Source organism: Paralichthys olivaceus, chromosome 14 (assembly GCF_024713975.1).
Source record: "Paralichthys olivaceus isolate ysfri-2021 chromosome 14, ASM2471397v2, whole genome shotgun sequence".
NCBI lineage: Eukaryota > Metazoa > Chordata > Actinopteri > Pleuronectiformes > Paralichthyidae > Paralichthys > Paralichthys olivaceus.
In genome coordinates this window covers 8,732,035-8,751,147 of record NC_091106.1, presented here as the reverse complement: position 1 = coordinate 8,751,147, position 19,113 = coordinate 8,732,035, and the positions used below count along the sequence as shown (strand labels likewise).

General features: G+C 42.4%; 2 protein-coding genes and 1 non-coding gene across 13 annotated transcripts in view; all 3 read right to left on the bottom strand.

Annotated features, from left to right (window-relative positions):
• Positions 1 to 538: 538 nt before the first annotated feature.
• On the bottom strand, positions 539 to 3,923 carry tomm20a (translocase of outer mitochondrial membrane 20). The gene is made up of 5 exons (XM_020097589.2): positions 3,455 to 3,923; positions 3,116 to 3,162; positions 2,937 to 3,018; positions 2,083 to 2,225; positions 539 to 1,627 (listed from the first exon to the last, which is right to left on the bottom strand). Exons 1-5 carry the CDS (start codon positions 3,573 to 3,575, stop codon positions 1,583 to 1,585), a joined length of 438 nt encoding a protein of 145 aa, XP_019953148.1. The 5' UTR covers positions 3,576 to 3,923; the 3' UTR covers positions 539 to 1,582.
• On the bottom strand, positions 1,917 to 2,052 carry LOC138413719 (small nucleolar RNA SNORA14). Its single transcript, XR_011246145.1, has one exon. It is a non-coding gene; the product is annotated as a small nucleolar RNA SNORA14 (small nucleolar RNA).
• Positions 3,924 to 5,016: 1,093 nt separating the features above from the next.
• The window catches only part of arid4b (AT-rich interaction domain 4B), a 49,957-nt gene continuing 35,860 nt past the window's right edge, over positions 5,017 to 19,113 (bottom strand). For 2 of the 11 annotated variants that reach the window (XM_069539270.1, XM_069539269.1), the window contains 15 exons: positions 18,680 to 18,756; positions 17,208 to 17,356; positions 17,054 to 17,126; positions 16,234 to 16,328; positions 16,029 to 16,126; positions 15,557 to 15,755; positions 15,213 to 15,415; positions 11,794 to 11,976; positions 10,745 to 10,829; positions 10,460 to 10,658; positions 9,101 to 10,348; positions 8,851 to 8,961; positions 8,413 to 8,637; positions 8,085 to 8,231; positions 5,017 to 7,233 (listed from right to left, as the gene is read on the bottom strand). In XM_069539270.1, coding sequence (XP_069395371.1) covers positions 7,088 to 7,233; positions 8,085 to 8,231; positions 8,413 to 8,637; positions 8,851 to 8,961; positions 9,101 to 10,348; positions 10,460 to 10,658; positions 10,745 to 10,829; positions 11,794 to 11,976; positions 15,213 to 15,415; positions 15,557 to 15,755; positions 16,029 to 16,126; positions 16,234 to 16,328; positions 17,054 to 17,126; positions 17,208 to 17,356; positions 18,680 to 18,756 — 3,238 coding nt within the window. In that variant the 3' untranslated portion in view covers positions 5,017 to 7,087. The remainder of the gene's footprint in view (positions 7,234 to 8,084; positions 8,232 to 8,412; positions 8,638 to 8,850; positions 8,962 to 9,100; positions 10,349 to 10,459; positions 10,659 to 10,744; positions 10,830 to 11,793; positions 11,977 to 15,212; positions 15,416 to 15,556; positions 15,756 to 16,028; positions 16,127 to 16,233; positions 16,329 to 17,053; positions 17,127 to 17,207; positions 17,357 to 18,679; positions 18,757 to 19,113) is intronic. The other 9 variants (XM_069539272.1, XM_069539271.1, XM_069539273.1 and 6 more) reach the window with 6 other exon arrangements.

Here is a 19,113-nt window from a genome sequence, read left to right as displayed (position 1 = left end):
GTTTAGTACGGATATGTATTTTACATAAAGGGTTAAGTCGGGTTATCTGGGACATTTAATGCAATATTGACTTATTCTTAAATGTTTTATACATTAGAATCTAATGTATAAAACATCAGAATAAGTTAATATGATCTAATGATTAGATCAACATATACCTTTCTGAAATCCTTAAGATGTTTTCTAAGCACACAAGCGGAAAGAAAGGAGATATCACACTCAGGACAAGTGACACAGCTTTTAGTGTTCTTTGTGCCAAAAAAGAAAATTCCACAAGAATTGATCATCTTGGACACTTGTATTAGGCTGTTTAAAAAATAATCACCGTGCTTTATGCATTCCAAGCTCAATATTACACATTTGTATGTAAAAATGATAGAAAGCCGAATAAGAAAAGGTAAATTATCCAAAATATGTCATCAATTCATATTGAACTGTTAAAGTCCAGTTTTTTAATTAAGAACCCCAATTTAAATAAACTATAACATTAAAACATATTAAAGGTGTGTCACATAAAAAAAAAAAAGATCAATCAAAATTCAGTCAACAGCAACAGATTGTTTATTCATTAATTCACCATTCTATCAGGGCGCCTCAGGGAACAAACAGTCTTTGCAGGTGAGACCAATGGCTGCAGAGTACAGGACAGACTCCTCTGTGTTTTTAGGATCATCTCTGTCCTGGAGAGCTACCGATGATGTGCTAGTTATAAGTTTAAACAGACCAGGGCCAGACTGTATTTACCATTAACTCCTGTCTGACAACTGCAGATCACATGCTGCATCTCTAGCTTTATCTTTTCTGTTCTACTTCAGAAGTCTTTAGGGCATATTTCCCACATTTAGAGAACTTTAACTGTCCCAGATTACTCAAAGCATCCTGTCCCACAATATCAATCATGTTTGATAAAGTGGGACAACTTAAAAAACATTCATTCTCAATCACATATTCCGTTGCTTGAATACATCACAAACATAATTTGATAACTACAAACATTTTCTTATTTGTAACAAATGTATATCCTTAACATTAATCTTGCCTGAATGCCATTGACCTTGTCATTTAAATCCAAGGGGAGGCCTTCTGATTGACATTTACCCCGCCTCTTTCTGTGACATCCCCCCCCATGAAATCATGTGATTTCAGTCACATGATGTCTATGCTATCTTATAGTAAAAGTCCTATTCAGTAGATTTTGTTGGAACAGGAAATCAACAGACTGAAGTTTAGATCAACAGAATTCACTCTATCAACTGCACAACAATCGTTTATTTTCTTACTTTGTACGCAACATATCAGCAACCACCCATTCAAACAAGTTTTAGGAAAATAAATAGAATCAAGATGAGGTTATAAAACATGGAGGGAACAAGTTCAGAAAGATGGAATGTGATTAACATTTCCAGGAAACATAACCGTGACATAGTTCTCTAACCTTGCAGTGCTATGACAGAGGGGCGTTAATCGTCATCTGGGGTCCAAAGATCAAACTGTGTGATAATCATGCTCACTCACAAAACTCGCACACATCCACAGTCACACTGATATTCCTTTACAGCATAATAACAGTACTTTTATACATTCACTCAACGTCATCTTCTGTTAAAGGCTGGGAGCTGATGATTCGCTGAAAGACAGAAGAGAAGTTCACTTTTAGAGGTGGTGGCAAAAAAAATGAAGGGTGACATTAAGAGAAGAGATAAACGAGTGTATGAAGTAGTTTTCAGACATGAACCCTGAGGAATTTTAGCATTTTAGAAAAATCATCAACACGCCCACTCACTGGCTGAATTTTCCAGACATTTTACTGAGGTGCCTGTTCAGTTCATATCTGAAAGCAGCTTGTGTGACATATGTAACTTTGTTTAACTCTCAGATGTCAGAGTGTAACAACTAGATGTGATTTGTAATGTTATTTCTGTCTTAGAGGTGAAATAGCCAAGAGCTACTGACACACAGCTCTCAGCTTTGGATAATTCTAAGATTGATCTGGCATCCTTTCTTGTCCCAGGAACCACAACATGACAACTGGGGGGTTTATTAAGGATGCTGCACATTTTCAAAAATAGGACATATCCTCACCTGGCTGATGCTGGGCAGTTTGGTGAGCAGCATTTGGAAGACCGGGGGAGGCAACGTCTGCTGAAGTACCTGGAGCAGTTGCTGAGGCTGACCACATACTGCGATCGCATTGGTCAGATGGTCCACACCTCTCTCAAATTCACCTGGATTAGACACAGGTTTGGAAAACAATCTTTAAATAACAGACATGGGGGCTGGAGATGATGAAGAGCTGCAGGTTAGTTCCATGTTCTGACACCAGAATCATATAGGCCAGGCATCTGTGAGTGCACTTATCTATGTACCAATCTGATACCACGGATTTGAAATATATACGTTTTCAAATACAACTGCAATTTTGTTTTCCCAGAAACCAAAACAGCAGTAGCGTTGTACTGCCACTGGAAAGTCGAGTCATAAAGTGGTGAAGAAGTTATTTCTGATAGTGTAGCATTAAGCAGAGCTAGATCAAATATGAGCATATTTCAGCTGAAAAGTCCCACAAGTAAAACAGCAACATTAACCATATGCAAAAGTTCAGTTTGGAGAGTCGGCACTAAAGTAACCAATTGCCACACTAGTAACGGCCATTGGTTTTTAAACTGGGGTCAGGGCACCCTCCAGGAGGGTTAAAGGGTTGCAAGGAGACCCTGGCACAAAGGAGAATCATTTATTTCCACAACATGTTAATTCTGCAAAAGTTTGAATCCCACTGCAACAGACCATACAACAATCCCAGCAACCATCACTTTAATACAGGTTTAGTAACACAACTGTTCAAATAGAGATGAGTATCAGGTGAAACACAGGAGCAAAGAATCAATGATCAGTATCAATGAGGTCAAAATGAAAATGTCTGGGTTCATGTGTGTGACCTTGTGACAGCAGCTCCTCTCCGACCTGGATCTCCTCCAGGAAGAACTTCTGAACAGCCTCTGCGTCCTTCAGGTCAGGAAGCTTCAAAGTCAACACACACACACGAGGTTAGAACTGCTCGTTAAGGCAACAATCAGAAACTGACCACGAGATTAAATGAATGATTGACGTGTTTTACCTTCGACAGTCCAGACGCTGCTCCAGAGACATTCTGCTTCCGTCTACCTGTGAGAAAAAAGGTGGTTTTACACGGTTTGCTGCGGAACTGCACGACACACATGGTGTAAAGCTAAGCTAATGGCTAAAGCATGTTACAGCCTCAGTTATGTCACAGGGACAATTTCGAGTTCGAGTGAATTCTCCCCGAGCTTCGACTACAACAAATAAAACGTAGACAGCATAGTTTTTCAATAAATAATCTAGCTGTGGCGTGTTTGTCACATGGCGCAGGAAGCTAACATGCTAACCGGTGCTGTGCTAAGCTAACGCCGCTCTCCCCTCCACCTCTGACACTTACGTTCCCGCAGCTTCTGCTTGAAGAGCGGATCGCTCCGTCGCTTCCTGTCGAAATAAACACAGTAGGCGATGAACAGGGCTCCGCACATCCCCGCGATGATCGTGCTCGTCTGGCCGCTCATCGTGTCTGAGGACCGCAGCTCATGGACTCCGGTCACAGCAGTGGAGCAGCGCAGGCTAGTCAGCAGCTAGCAGCTAACGGACTGCTGAGGAAGTACGTAAGCAGTGACGTAAGACGTAACGCCGAAGTTAAAATCCATGTGTGGATACTGAGTAAGTATTTAAAAGTTCTCAGGAGAGGATCGAAGCTGTCAGAACTAAATTAAAGAAAAGATTATTGCCTCGATAATATCTAAATAAATAAACAAATGCAGAAATAAATACGCAAATATCAGAAACAATTTATCTACGTTTCGTGTTGTCATGTTTAACGTTTCTGTAAGAAACATGGCCCTGAATATGTCTGATTGAATAAACAATCTATTGGAGCTATTCAGAGGGATGGTACCTCAATACCAGGGGAATTGTTTTTTTGAATAAAATATTTTTTTATACTTTATTTCAAGCCTGGATTTGGGACCAGTCTGTCTCAGGGGCCCCAAAAGCCCCAAGTCTGGACACCGCTGATCATGTGGTCCTCTCTTGAAGATCTGTGAATCAGAATTCAGCTTCTAACACCACAAGTTAATAATATTGTGCTTACACTGGTGCATATTCCAAATTAAGTTTGTTTATTTGACCAAATTACCCAAGAGGGCGAGGGGAAGTATCCATGTAGAGCAGTTTTGCCTCAGGCCATGCTTTGAGTAGAATGAAAATGTTCTAAGTGTAAAATGCTCCATTTATGAGACTGCATTCCCATAATGCATATCTGATATCCTCCTCTGGAGCCGTGTGTGGATCACAACAGACATTTAGGCTAATAACTTGGTGTAAATGACACTCGAGTCGAATTTGAATGTTTGGGCTTTCTGACACTTGCATGACATCACATGAGCAGTATGGAGGCGTTTTATGTTTTGTTTTCCTTTGGGTTTTTTTTTCGTTTGAAGAATCGGTCACCATTTACTTCATTAGTATTGGATTTGGCTGGAACTCTAAAAGGGTTATGTGGACTCAAACCCTTCACCCACCCATTGGCATAGTGGTGAGTAGATAATGAGTGAATTTTCATTTTTGGGTGAACTATCCCTTCAACGTCATGTTTAATCAAGGTGGAGTCAACTGAAGTTTACTGGGCGTTCATATTTATAAAATGCATCATACCTTGAGCTTCTCAGATGTTTTATATGTAGAAAATTACTGTTTCCCATCACTTTACTAAAAACACATTTGTCAAATAAATGTAGTGGATTCGAAAGTACAATATTTTCCCCATGTAAAAAGTTCAAATTTAACAAATCGCCAGCATTAAACAACACTTTGAAATTGATAAGTATAGTATAAGTTTAGAATATGGAATATTCAAGTAAAATAGAAATATCTATAAAATATACTCAGAAGAAAAAAGTTAAGTAAAAGCAAATGTAAACTTACCCCAGTGACGGCAGCAGACACACCGGGTACTTCACAAACTATGGCATTTATTTCAAACAGAGGCTTCTGCTTTGCTTACATTTTTACAATAAATTACACAATGACCATCATCAGATGAGCCTAATAAATACTATTGAGCATTTTTCAATAAGCTCCATTACTTTCTCTTTATCTATGATCCTGACCTTTTTTTTTTCTCCATATACAGCTTCATACAGCTTTAGCTTCAGGCCATGTACAGGTTGGAAAATAGTTCAGCCGCATTCGAAAACCATGTCTTCTCTTACAAGCAACAAGCTCTTGAAAAACAAAAACAGGAATATGAACTGAAGCAAAAACATGAAATAAAAAAGAAATAAGGAAAAACTAAGACGACTTATGAAAGAGGCAGAACAGAACATAAACTCAAATAAATTGGTTCCTAGAGAAAAGGAGGACAAAGGAGGAGAACAAACATGCTGTAACCCTCAGTATTTACACTCAAACTACAGTTAAAACCGTAAAACTGTCTGTACAGAAAAGTACATGTTATTAACAGTGCAAGATATTAAATAGCTTGACTCAAAACACTTCTCAATATACAAATGTATAACAAAAGCATACAATTACATACAAGTGCCAAACAAAACGCAACTTCAGGTTATCGTACAGTAGGGAGTCTATACAAAGGAAACACTGGAGATGTCTTCAGAAATGTATACACATATGTCACTTTATGATATAAATGCACATTTACAATATCTTTACCTTTTGATCTGGTCGTAGCACAGGAAACAGAGCCTAACGTTTTTGGTAGGGACGAGTATGAGAGGAAGCTGGCGTGTCCTTACTGATCATGGGTAAAATGAGAATGAGATGCTGTTGCTTTATTTTATGAAGCAAAATGAGACTTGATTAAATAACTTCATGTGGCGTGACAACACTGGTAATGTGGAACTTGGCCTCATTCATGTGTCAGAGCTGAGTTGATGCTGTAAATAACTCCCCTGCCTTCCACCGATGTGCACAATCACATCTTCAGAAGATGGGATCGGGGGTGATGCAAACATAATAAAAATAAAGCTATGGGCTTTTAAAAGGCAGATGAAGTGAAGTAATGTGACCACTGCATTCACCAACTCCATCATTGCACATTTTTACTGTCAAACTTGTTGTACCCAAGCTGCAAATTTCAGGTGATCCATAGCAGGAGCTCTGCTTTTACAATTCATCAATATGACCATCACTGATAAAAACCATTGTTATCAGACTCAGCCCTTCACTGCCGGCTCGCTCATGCAGAAATCTTCAGTCTTTCATAAGAGACACATTATTCCAGTTTGACCCTCTGATTTGTTAAGAGGATCGGGGGGAAAAAGTGCTGTCCTTTCTCAAAGTGCCCCGCAGAAAATAACAAAAAGGCACTACAGTATCATTCCTTATTCATCATATTCATCGACTGAGGCGGTCATTGGACCTGTGATGGTCTGAAACTCTCTCTATCACCACCTGGGACTCAGTGGGAACACTTACGGGACCACACGCCTGTACATGAGAAGACCTCCGTCAACCGCTTGAGGTTTGAAGGTCTTGCAATGGGAGTGGACAGAGAAACTGGCAAAGTTTCATTTCAAAACGCCCAATATGCCAATGTGGCAGTGTTCCTCTGAATTCCCCAGAATAATAAAAACACGGCAAACAGGCAGTGCCATGCTGAGCCATGAGGACAGAGCACAAGGGGTCGTCACTGGAAGTCATCCCTTACCAATACAACTTTTTCAAATGGAAAAAAAATTATTGCTTGCAAAAACAATTCTTAGAAATGTTCAATTAAAGAGAGCGCAAAAGACAAATATTATTTTTTTTGTTGTTGATAAATTTCATCCCCATAAACAATCTTCATAAAAGTGCACTTAAGTGCCGTTAGCTTGCCAAGGAAACAGTTGTCAATAGAAAATAGTGCTTGTTTCTTGTTTTTTTTGTCTCTGGTCTGGATTTTGTGCCCCAGTAGTTACAGTATGTGGGTTTAGTTGTCTGTCCTGTTGGAAGGGAATGGGGGCGGTGACCCCAGGGTGCTGGTTAAGTGCTTGGTGCGGTGGTTTGTTACTGGTTCGTCCTGTCACCTGCACTCCACTGATACCCCAGAGTTCTGAGAGGAGGAGGACGACACCGGAGGGTCAGCCAGTGTCAGCATGACCGCCGCAGTCAGCGAGCTGGAGGACGGTGAGGAGGAGGAGGAGGACGAAGAGGAAGCAGCCACTGTACCTGAAACAGAAACAGGGACATTCTTTACGGTCAGTTCTGAGGGACGTAGGCAGAGACAACATATAACAGACACCTCAAGCTGCAGGTCTTCTTTACTTTAATCTTAGCCTTGTTATAACACCCGTGATTCATAAGTAGATTTTTATGGATCACTAAATTAATAAAGGTTGTATCATCATAAATACTAAAGTTCTTACAAACAGATGAGTTGTTGCTTAATATTTGCACTCAGAAACTTTTAGCTGTGACTGTTCAATTGATCAGAGTTCCTGAGAGAATGAACATAGAAAAGTAACAAATTCAGGCAAATATTATCTACCAACTGACTTTAGGTGAACTGGAGTCAGTTTGCTGTAGTTTCAATGAGTAAGTTTGTGGGATATAAATGCCCTATTATAGTATTTAGAACGCATTATGGGAACAATGTTTAAAAAACTAAAGTGTGATTATTGTGCAAATTGAAACAAGATAAATAATTAAAAGCAGTGAAATATCTATAAATATTTATAATAACAGACAACCAGAGTGGAGACAATACATTTTAAAGTGCTGGGGTGGGCAAGTGTTTGGGAAGTATCATAAAAATAACAACATAAAGCAGATTATAAAACATTGCATCAATCATGTTGGATGAAACACATACATAGCTTCAGTTAAATTAGCATAATCACATATGTGCCACTATTCCTAAATGCATGAATACTATCTCTGAAAACGCTGCTATAGTACATTTATTTAATAGCTTTTAATGGTACAAACAAATTCAGTAAATCACTTTGGATTTAGCTCTCAGTTACTATGATTTTAGGAAGTACGGGGGATAATAAGGGGGAAACAAAGTGTACACTCACTTTCCCGTTCCTTCTTCTTCATGCGTTTTCGTCGCCTATCGATAGAGGCCACCTCAGACTTGAGGGAGAGGTAGTGGTTCCTGATGTCCTGCAGTTTCTCCTGAAGAAATGAAATCCTCTCGAGACTGCTCATCTTCTCCAGGTCAGCTGAGCAGAACCAGAATAATGCTTGTTTAGGATTTTACAGTCAACAGGGCAATGTTGAGATAACCATGCATAAAGCTTAACTTTAAAATTAGTTACTACTTTATTAGACTGAAAAAAATATCCTGATTTCGACTCTTTAAATGTGGATAATATTGTTATTCTGGTATTTTGTGACACTTACACATCTGGAAGCTCCACTTGTAGACACGCTGCGATCGCCCATGGTTGTCTCGGTGATGGACATGGTCAGCGTCACCCTGCTTGTGGTACTTATGGCTCGAGGGCGGAGATCGTCCGTGACACTTGGGTGAAGCGGCAGCCTTCACGTCTGATGTGTTGTTCTTAGAGGCAGTTGATTTGGCAGTGCCCTCAACAACAGACTGGTCCTCACTGTCACTGCTGTTGGCTGGAGGAGCAAAGATAGCGATGTGAGGAAAACAGACAACAGAAAATGACAATGTTTGGACAAAATCTCATTTCCTTTCCTGCCTCAAATCTGTTATATGCTGTCAGGAAATGAGAGAGTCTGAAACAGAACTTCTACAGCTGATAAAAACACTGGCAGCATTGGAAATAAGAAGGCAAGCCGTGTGTAGATGCTAAGTGCAGATCTCCTTACCTGTTTTCCTATTCTTTTTGGGAGGCACACCGAGGCTCTTGCGGTTTGGCTTGTGTTTCTTTGCGGCTCCACCTGTCTGTGATTCTTTCTGGCGCTTCTGACTCGCAGACGCTGCAAAGACAAAAAGAGAAAACGGTGAGTGAACAGACAGACTATGAAATGAGCTGTCAGTATGTATTTCTTTACTTTTCAATCCTGAAGAAAAATAATGAATTCTGTCATTGAAAAATACACAAAATATCACATTTACCATTATTTGTACCTTTGGACTTCTGCTCGTTCTCCTGTTGGCTGCTGCTGCTCAGCTCTAGGCTGCAGCTGCTGCTGCTGTTGTTGTAGGAGAGGCTGACATCAAACACCTTCGAGGGGGAACCCGCCCCTTCGTCCTGAGGGAGGTCTTGCGGCTCCCCGCCCAGACTCTCCACTTCCACCGTGCTGCTGTCCGTTTCACTGCGCCCGCCTGCCACCTCCTCCTGTATGGGTCCTGGGGGTAGAGCGTCAGCAACTGTCTCTGAAGGCAAGGCAGGGGGTATGGACGGCAGAGGGGAGGAAGGCTGCACTTGAACAGAGTCTTCCACGGTGCTGCCTCCTCCCGAGGGGGACTCAGGTGTTGTTGGCGGAGTGTTGAGTACAGAGTTACTGCCACTGCTTGGAAACTCCTGGAGTTTGTCGTTCTCCATCTGCTCTTCTGAGGCTTCGTCCTCGGGCCCAGCATCCTGGTCGAGACTCGGCTCCTCCAGGCACGAAGGTACAGGCGGGGAAGGAGAGTTGGCGGCCTCTGTGTCCGAGTCAGAGAACAACTCTTTCAGAGTTTTCTTCGGCCACTGCGCCTGGATGCTTGACCACACATCCTTTTGTCCTTTAGCACGGACAGCGGGCCTTTCCTCAGCATTCCCTGATGCTTTTGCCCTCTTTTCAGGAATCTCCCAGAACCCTGCTTGTCTGTTTGATTTGGACTTCTCCTTCATCCCGTTGTATTTCTTAGAAGGGGAACCTTTGGTTTTTGGGCGGCCTCGTTGAGGTCCCTCAGCCGGGGCCTCAGCCAGCGCTGCACCCTCAGAATCAGAGCTGCTGTTAGATGAGGGGCCCCTCTCCTCACCGGGACCGGCCGCTCTCTCCTCCATTTTCCTAGGAGAGCCTCCAGGTAACCAGTCGGCACTCCTGGTGTTCCTCGTCTTAGCTTTGGATTGGCCTTTTGTGGTCCTCTCAGCTGCACTGTCAGATTTCCTCTTCCTGGTGCTCGTCTCTCCCTCGGACTCAGGTTGACCTCTGCGCTTCCCGGAGTCAGTGCTCTCTGCATTGACTACGTCTTGGTTCTTTCCTGAGACTGGAGCAGGTTTGGACCCTTCAGGTGGAGTCCCGCCCTCCCAATGCTCTGATGTTTGCGCCGGCTCTAGTGGGGCCTTTTTGAGGCTGCCTCTGCAACCTGGGTGATCCTCTTCAATATGCTCCGCCTCCTCATCCTCGTGCTCACTCTCGTCAGAGGACATCTCAGAAGCTGAAGCAAATAAGACAGAGCACCACTTAGATTTCAGCAGTATATCAACAGGCATAAAACACCTATTCAGAGTCAAACAGTCCTAATCTACAGGCTAATGAGTGTTGCTACCTTGCAAGCCATTGAGGATAGAGGTAATTTCTATAGACTTGACTGCAGTCCCTTTGTCCTCACCCTCGTCCATCTTGGAAAAGACATCATGACTCAGGCCACATTTGGAGCGCGGGACGCGGTTACCGTTGGGCGACGGGCCGAGGACTTCTCGGTCATTGATCCTCTCCAGCCTGTCTCTCTCCCTCTCGGATTTGTTCTGTCAGAATTGAACACAGTCAGTGAGTCACATCATAGCATCGCAGCAAGTTTAAGCTGAAAAGTAGCAACTCTCTAAACTCATACCTTTATTTTTTTGCGGTGCTTTATTTTTGAAACATTCTTATTGGCGGGCCGCACAATCTTGTCAGCTTTGATCCATTCATCATATCTAAAAAAAAATGAGTACAAAAGGAAAAGAAATAGATTCATAATTCAGATCTTTGACAGGAGCATGAAATCTCTCACACCACCCACCACACAAACACCTCTACTGTCTGACTCCAACATGTTGCTGTGACAAACTAAGCCTGAACAGCACAAGGAGGAATCCCATGGTGTTAATGTGGGAAGAGGACAAACCTTTTCACGATGGAGAAAGAAACAATATTAACACCGACCACCACACAAATCATGTTCAACAAAGTTCCGACAGTACCAGGGGTGCTACTTGTGTCGTATGAGGGAGATGAACAGTTTCACAACATCACACACACGACAGACACAATGCAGAGAAACATCCCACTGTTTCATAGAGTGCTAGAGGACCACACAACGACATTGAGACAATGGAATGCTGATTGCACTAGTTAACCTCTGTGTCATGGTACCCTAACACTCTACTTAACACTGCATTAACCCTGACCCGCTGGGGAGGGGGGAGAGGGTTGAGAGGTAGAGGTGAGTGTAGCAGCACTTTATTTGGCCTTTCAGAGGATTCAGAGAAGGGTCGCTCACTTTGAAATACCAATTCATAAATTTTGTTGAATCAGAACCACTGGTTAAACTGGTGGAAGTTCAGCCTGTCTGTGGATTTAGTTGAGAGACAGACAGCTGGGGGACAGACAGACAGGGGATTCAGTCAAAAACTGAGTGAGGGAAGCTGAGGAGTGATCCACATCGACCCAAAACTCAATTCTGTTTCTGCCACTAGATGGCCCAGTGTGCTCCATAATCAGAGTACTGACCATGGGACTGGATTAGATGAAGCAGAATTGTGAGGAAGGGATGCTTTACTGCTGCAGGGATACCCAGTGTAGCGGTGATCCCAAAGGTTAAAAGATGTCTTTCTTTTTTCTTTCTTTCTTTAGGGTGAATATAGACGTTAGGTGATTTCTCCCCAGGTCCTGTCTTACCTGACGTTCCAGCCACAGTAGTGCACCAGGTAGAGCACCTCTCCCCCCTCCACGTCTGCCTCTTTCACAGTGGCCTCGTACGTCTTCAGATTGCGGCCTCGCCCATACCTCACCTGCACCTTCATCCCCGGGGGGTAACACTCAAACTCCTCCCCCTCCTCCCCCTCCTGACTGCTGTCATCCCTGCAAGAAAAACAGTTCAGCACTTCCTGGCCCTAGGCTGCCCCAGTGAACACCACAGAGCCCCACCCGCAGCCACCCACCCGACTCACTGCCTGCTGCTGCTGCTTCAAAAGCCTGTTCTCTATCTTATTTGCTCCACCCTCGCCTGCCATGTCCCATTACAACACTAGGCCCTTATCTATTAACAAACATAAACTTTCCATTTTCTGTCCTGGTCCAGTGTAACCTATAGCAAACTGCAGCATAAACAACTGAATCATTTACAGCAAGCCAGTCAGAGAACAGTACATGGAGAGTTTCAGCAAATAAAACATCATCTTTTCATGGCAAATATAAATCATCTTGTATGGGAAATGACTCTACTGTTAGACTATCTAACCCTACATCCACACAGCAGCTACTTGGGATTCTCATACACCAACACATACTCAAACATACACACACTTGCACACACTCACTGTAAGAAACAAAGCAGCCACAAGGAGGAGCTAGTGGGGAACAGTAAGGACTTGTCGAAGCTGGAGGGTGTATGGGCGGTGCAGGAGTGCCGGTCAGTAGTTTAGGCGCAGGGGCCACAGGGCCAGGTTAGCACGGCAAAGCACAACTTGGCAGGCAGCGACTGAAAGCCAGACTAATGGCACGGGGAGGAGGCACGGCTGCAACATCCAAAGAACCTCAGTGCTCAATGCAATTCATTTCACAACTAACTGCACAGAGCATGATTTCCATGCAGAAGAGGAAGCAATGATCAAATTGTGACAACTGTGGAAACTGAACACCCTACGACTGGGGACACACTCAACTTTAAATGACAAATGATGCTGAAAACACACCGCATGTATCGGTTTCATAGAATAAAAGAATAAGCGTCAATAGGTTATAACACACACACAAACACACACACACAGAGCTGCATAAATACGTCATTTTCATCCAATCTGTTGTTGGTTCTCAAATGTGCCAATATGCTGTTTTTCTTGGTCTTACATTTGTACTTTTGGTCAGACATAATAATACATCTGATCAAGTCACCATTATAAACCAAGTGATTAATCAAAAACTAACCGGCATATTAATTCCTCAAAACCATAGGGATTAAAATAAATCCACTCATATTATTATGCACAGGGAAAACGGGATGAAAGTCTTTTCATTAGACATTCTTCATCATTAAAAAGGTCAAAGGTAAATAGCACTCATGCAGTAACTTAACAATTACTGCAGATCAAGAGTTTCTCTCACAATTATTTAATTAAAACCATTTTTCACATTTAAAGTTTCCCTTAAACTAAATTTTACACTGTGTGATCCAGATTACAGACAGTGATCATCAAACAGGTTTGATACAATCAGGACGGATCAGATTAGGCCTGCCAGCAGGTTGTCCGCTGTGTGAATCTGTGAACCGTCACACTGACACATCGCCTCTGAGGAACAATGACCCTGACAACGTCTAAAGATCAGGGAACCTCCAGACTGTCCACATATGACAGTGATCATATTGTAGTGTGCCCACAGCCATGGGTGGTGAGAGCTTCACAGAGAGATACTAAGGCTACATCCATACTACTACATTATCATTTGAAACTAAACTAAACAGACTCTTTCCAGTGCCCACACAAGCATTTTGTATCAGCATAACTAATGCAACTAAAATGCTTATCATGTGACCACTCACATACACTGGACATGCATGTGTCAGTGTAAACAGGTAGAATTTGGTTGTTAGTTGCAGATTGCTCTCTCTGATGCATGTAAACAGTTGTAACATTGTAAAATGCAGAATTTAACTGTGCAACAGGGTCAGTAACTCTAAAACTAATTATAAAGTATAATTATATTATTATTATCCATGATGCACTATACACTGGTAGCCAAGACTACGGTAGCCTGATGAATAGGTGACGTAAATGAACAACAAGACCCAATCAGCAAAAGGTTCAGTGTTGACATCATAGTGTCTGAACATCCCTGTTTCTCCCAGTCCAGACTACCATGCTGCCCAAGAGTTTTCAAACTTAAAGAGGCCAGCAGTATTTTCAAGCGGCTCTAGAACTCTGGAGTAGTGTTGACTCCAGGCATATCGGTAACAGAGTTGATGCATTTTTCAAACAAAAACATAGCGGTATGGATGTAGCCAAAGAGCAGCAGTGTGTGATCACAACATCCTGAAGTTCAGTTGGACACAAAAAAAAGCAAAAAAACAGACTGTTTATATTTCCCGGCAGTGTTTTCAAGCCAGTCCTCAGTGACCCATACCGCCTTAACACAAGTGTCAACCTGCAGCTTGAACAAATACACGCCTAAACTATAGAGGATCTTGAAGCCGCAGACAGGCAACAATAAGGGAATAGACATCTAACCAAGACTACACGATTCAACTACCCAGAACAAACATTTATCAGCATAGAGATTTTCTTTTTTTACCCTCTGAAGGTTACTGCCTCTGAAGCTCTATCTGGCAACTAGTGTGCTAATGCATCAGTGACAACACTCACACACATGGAACATTTACTAAAGCTGAACATAAAAAAGCCAAAAAAATGAGAGAAGACAGAAAGAGAGAGGGCCAGAGAGACAGAGATAAGAGTTGAGGAGAGGGGGAGAAACCAGAACGAGCACAGCCATGTCGTGTGCGACCGAGTGAGATGTGGCTGGACGCAGTCAAACAAACCCAGCCACGGAGAGAGGGAGAGAGGGAGAGAGGGAGAGGGAGAGGGAGAGAGAGAGAGAGAGAGAGAGAGAGAGAGAGAGAGAGAGCGAGCAGCATGACATGCCAGGTGAAAAGTAGCAGTCAGGCTTTGGTGCTCTAAGATGTCTCTGCCAGCTGATGCCGACTAAGCCACAAAAAATAATAATGGCAAAAATGGCAGGGGGTAAAAGCTTGGTTAGATGAGAGAGAGACAGAGAGGAAGAGGGGGGAGAGCTTTCCTCTCTGGTTAGCAGGTAGAGGTGATTGTGGGTAAAGAGCGTATTAGTATCATTAAGGTCAGAGGGGTCACTTCTTCTCATTTGCTAATGGTCTTTTAGGCTTTGCCTCTGAGTGGATGCCTCAGGTCTTTTTGTCTTAAGAAACTTTTTAAATTTTTCTATACAGAAGGCCAGACTGAATGTCAACACAGTTTCACCCTGCAGGGGCCCAGCACGGGGCCCCCGCATGGAGTTTGTGTTTGTGCCATGAGGATGTTTTCTTTTTTACCACCCTGGTGGAGGGACCGTCCTTTCAGACCACCTACCCAGAGTTGTCCTTGCTCTCCTGCTCCTCATCGAGCTCCTGTTTCAAATTCTCGGCTGTAAGGTGAGCCGTCGACGAGCCCTCCTCTGCGTCGCCGTTGTGGGGGGCGTCTTCTTCCCCGTCGTCATCATCCGTACTGTCCTTTTCCTCGGACTTTGGAGGTTCAGACTCCGTTTTGTTTCGGGTTATATCAGGTTTCTCCTCCTAAGGGAGAGGGATGATTTTAATATAAACAAATACACGAGGGGTTTGCAAAGATTACACTAAAGTAAAGTTTTGATTAAATATCCAACATAAGTGTATGTATTTATTTTTATAATTCAGACAGTATTTAGGAGAATGCACCTTGCAGACTACAGACTGCGCACTGCAAGGTTCCTCATCCACCTGGGCTTTTTGGTCTTCTGACCCAGAGGATGTGGGAGCTGCTCCTGCAGCCTCCTCCTCAGACTTCACCTCCCCCTTAAGACCTTGCTTGAAGGGGAGGTCCATCCTGAAGGTTATGGCGGTGGACGTGCAGTATTCCTCAAATCCATACAAGTACCTGCATGATAACACATTCCTCGTCAACACAACCAGAAGACGCCATTTGGAATTTCACTGTTCTTCTCCGCTCCAACAACTTTACAGCAAAAAGCCAAATATTGCAAAGATCCATTTACTCTAAGGGAGTTTACTAAAAAGAGGAAGCATCATACATAAATAAATAAAACAGATTAAAAACTGTGTCGGTTTTGAAAAAATTAAAGAAACAAAAGCTGCATCTCCGGTCGAGTCAAAAGCTCTGAGAGGCTGCGGTTGCAGTTTCTGTACGTACTTGCGGTAAGCACATTTGACATTGTAGCCAGCGGCAGAGTTCAGCACTGGGATTCCCAGATCCTGATAGACTTGCTTCCAAACTGCGCCGCTTTCAATCTGCTCAAAACGTGGACACAGAAACGACCCAGTCAGCATCAACAACAACACAAGTGTGACCAGAAGCAAACGCCAGCGACAGTTATTGCTGTCAGAGCGGCACTCACGTTATCAAAGCCGCCCAGTTTGTGCACCAGCCTGTAGAGCTTGAACAGGTTCAGGTTCTTGTAGCCCAGAACAGGCCGCTTGTTGATGGGAGTTCCTGAGGAGGAAGATTGAACAGGTGAGGAGATGGAAGACACAAAGGTTTATTTCAACAGAGAGAGAGAGGCAGAGCTGCAGGTTTGGTTCAAAGGACAAAAGTATTCAGACACTTCACTTAGAAAAACTATGAAATAACCGTATTTAATATAGTCCTGTATTGCAAAAATACATTTTGAAAATGTAGTTTAAGTATTAAAAGTACTCAAAATGCTCCCATTACTGTTTTGGTTGGCGGAGTTGGTCTAATTAAATCTTTTATTTAAGGTTCACTTGTTTTCTATCAACCATAAAAAATTTAAATTAAAGTTATCAAATAAATGTGAGTAAAAATAGTTCTCTCTTTGAGTAGTTGGATTGGAGGCAATGGATGACGAAGCATAAGTACAGTAATTGTATTTCCATCATTGCTCTTAAAACATCTTAATAAACAGTGTTGGTAAAAGAAGAAGCCACACATATAGAGACATTTCTTGTTGAGATAAGGTTAATCACAGTAGCTCAATGAGGCGTGGATACAGACCTTTGACTAAAGGTGAAAAATACAGAACGTGTTTTCATTAAACCTCCCAGACCTAAACTTATTGTGAAGAATCTGTCACAACCTTTTTTAATTTCTACAGCTGCAACTAAAACAAAACCCTGTAACTGCAGGATTTAAAAGACACATTTAAGAGAAAGGAGATGTTTCTGTAGACACCAGTTTAACTGCTCTTTGGACTTTACCTCGATCCTCCATGAATTTGTAGAGCTGCTGTAGGAAGTTCTCCCTCTCCTCTGGGAACGGCTCCACTTCCTCCTGCCGACAGGAAAAGAGACATTTTGAGAATCTGTTTCAACTGTGATATAGCAGGGATAAGACCATGTGCACCTCTATTACCTCTTCATCTTCACCACTGGCATCTTCTTCTTGCTCCTCCTCTTCATCATCATCCTCCTCCTCACTGCTGGAACTTTCTTCTTTCACCTCCGTCTTCCAGGTGCTGGGCACTAGCAGCTGATGCTGGAACTCAAAGGCTGCGTCCAGCGCTGTCAAACGCACAGGGAAAATGCATTATGGCATTTTCACGTAACCCAGTGTGCGCTGCCCGTCATTCCCTGCTGCTATTTGTCTCACAAATTAAGCATGTAAAACTTGTCTTTAACAAGAACAATTTCCAGGCTAAATAAACAGATAAGTAATAAGTTAACAGAGCACATGTACAATACTACTGATTCTACAAATCTCTTTCAGTTTTTTTTATCGGCTTCACACTTTTGTGTATTGTTCAGAGGTGAGTTTGGTGCGATTTGGAAACTCGATTCATTAATTATTAATACAAATTTAAATAGACAGGTGTATATTGTGTACTGAGTCGAACTTCTCTGAACTTTGATTATATAGGTGAACATCTCTTTGTGCAGCTTCAGGGTTCTGTGGACTGAGTCAAGCAGCTGATCTTAACTTACTGCGGCTCAATTACTAAATATATTATATCATAAAGAAAGGTGCAATAGTATTACCACAGGCCAAGTGAAAAGTAAATATTATAAATCAATAGAATGCAAGGAAATTATATTTTAAATTTAAGATCTTAATTCTTTGAAACCTCATGACATCTGCCCCTGTGTGTGTGTGTGTGTGTGTGTGTGTGTGCGTTTGTGTGCGTTTGTGTGCGTTTGTGTGCGTTTGTGTGCTGTGTCATAAATTAAATTGAATGAAACCAGTGAATTCTCTAGCAAAATATTCAAACTGAGAACCAGTGGTGATTAACAACACTTACAACTACAATTTTACTTCTGGAAATAATATACAAAAGTGAGACGATATAAAAGACACTGACATAAATATGAGTAGAAATCAGCCATGGAACATAGCAATATGAAAAGCTGTCAGGAGCATTTGCAGTGACACGGAGCAGCAGAAACGTACAGCTACAATGTCACAGGTGGTGCTTATGCAGAATCTAACCACCTTTGCAGATGCTGATTTCACGGTTTTGCAAAGCAGGAAATATAGCAGTTTTGAGTCAACCACCTGTAAAGACTAAGATAATACAGAGCTGCTTTATAACCCTTATTATGAGAATGTCAGAGCTCTGCAACAGAAAGGAAACAGGGGCACTATATAAAAAGCCTGGTGATGACTTCAAATAAAAATAGACTCCACAGTGACAGGCGCTCTTCACTGCTGCATTCCCCAGAACAAAAACAAAACTTCTCTTTCTTCGGTCTGCCACGCAGCAGCCTACTCGGAGTATTTTTTTGCCAAGTGTGTCAACACACAGGCCAGCTCACAGATGTCTGGGACACGGTGCACACTTTGCACTGCTTCTGTGAGATAAAAGTCTCAAAGTTTTCCTTTAAACTCACCTGGTTTGAGCCCTGCGTCAGCTTTTGGAGGACAGTCACTACTGATCTCACGGACGTCCTTCCTCAGCACCATGGAACTGCAAAAACAAACAGAGACTCTGATTAAAATTGGCACAGAAATGATAGTGTGAACAGCACTGAATGATACTAGACTGTAGGTAAAAGTAGACACCCGCCCATTTTTCATCTTTCCTAAAAGAAAAGTTGGACTAAAAGAATAAGATGTAAAGCAGCAACAGAGTAAACAACCTAAACTCTTATTGGCAGAGAGAAAATTGTTTCCAACCTTAGAGCCCAGCACCAACAACAACCTCAGAAGTTGAGTCAACATGACCAGACCAGATTCAATCAGCCTATTTTCTTACAGCAACTCTACAGCAGCTGGGCAAAGTGTCAGTGATTTGGCAGATAGATGTATCAGTGGAGCTTGTAAA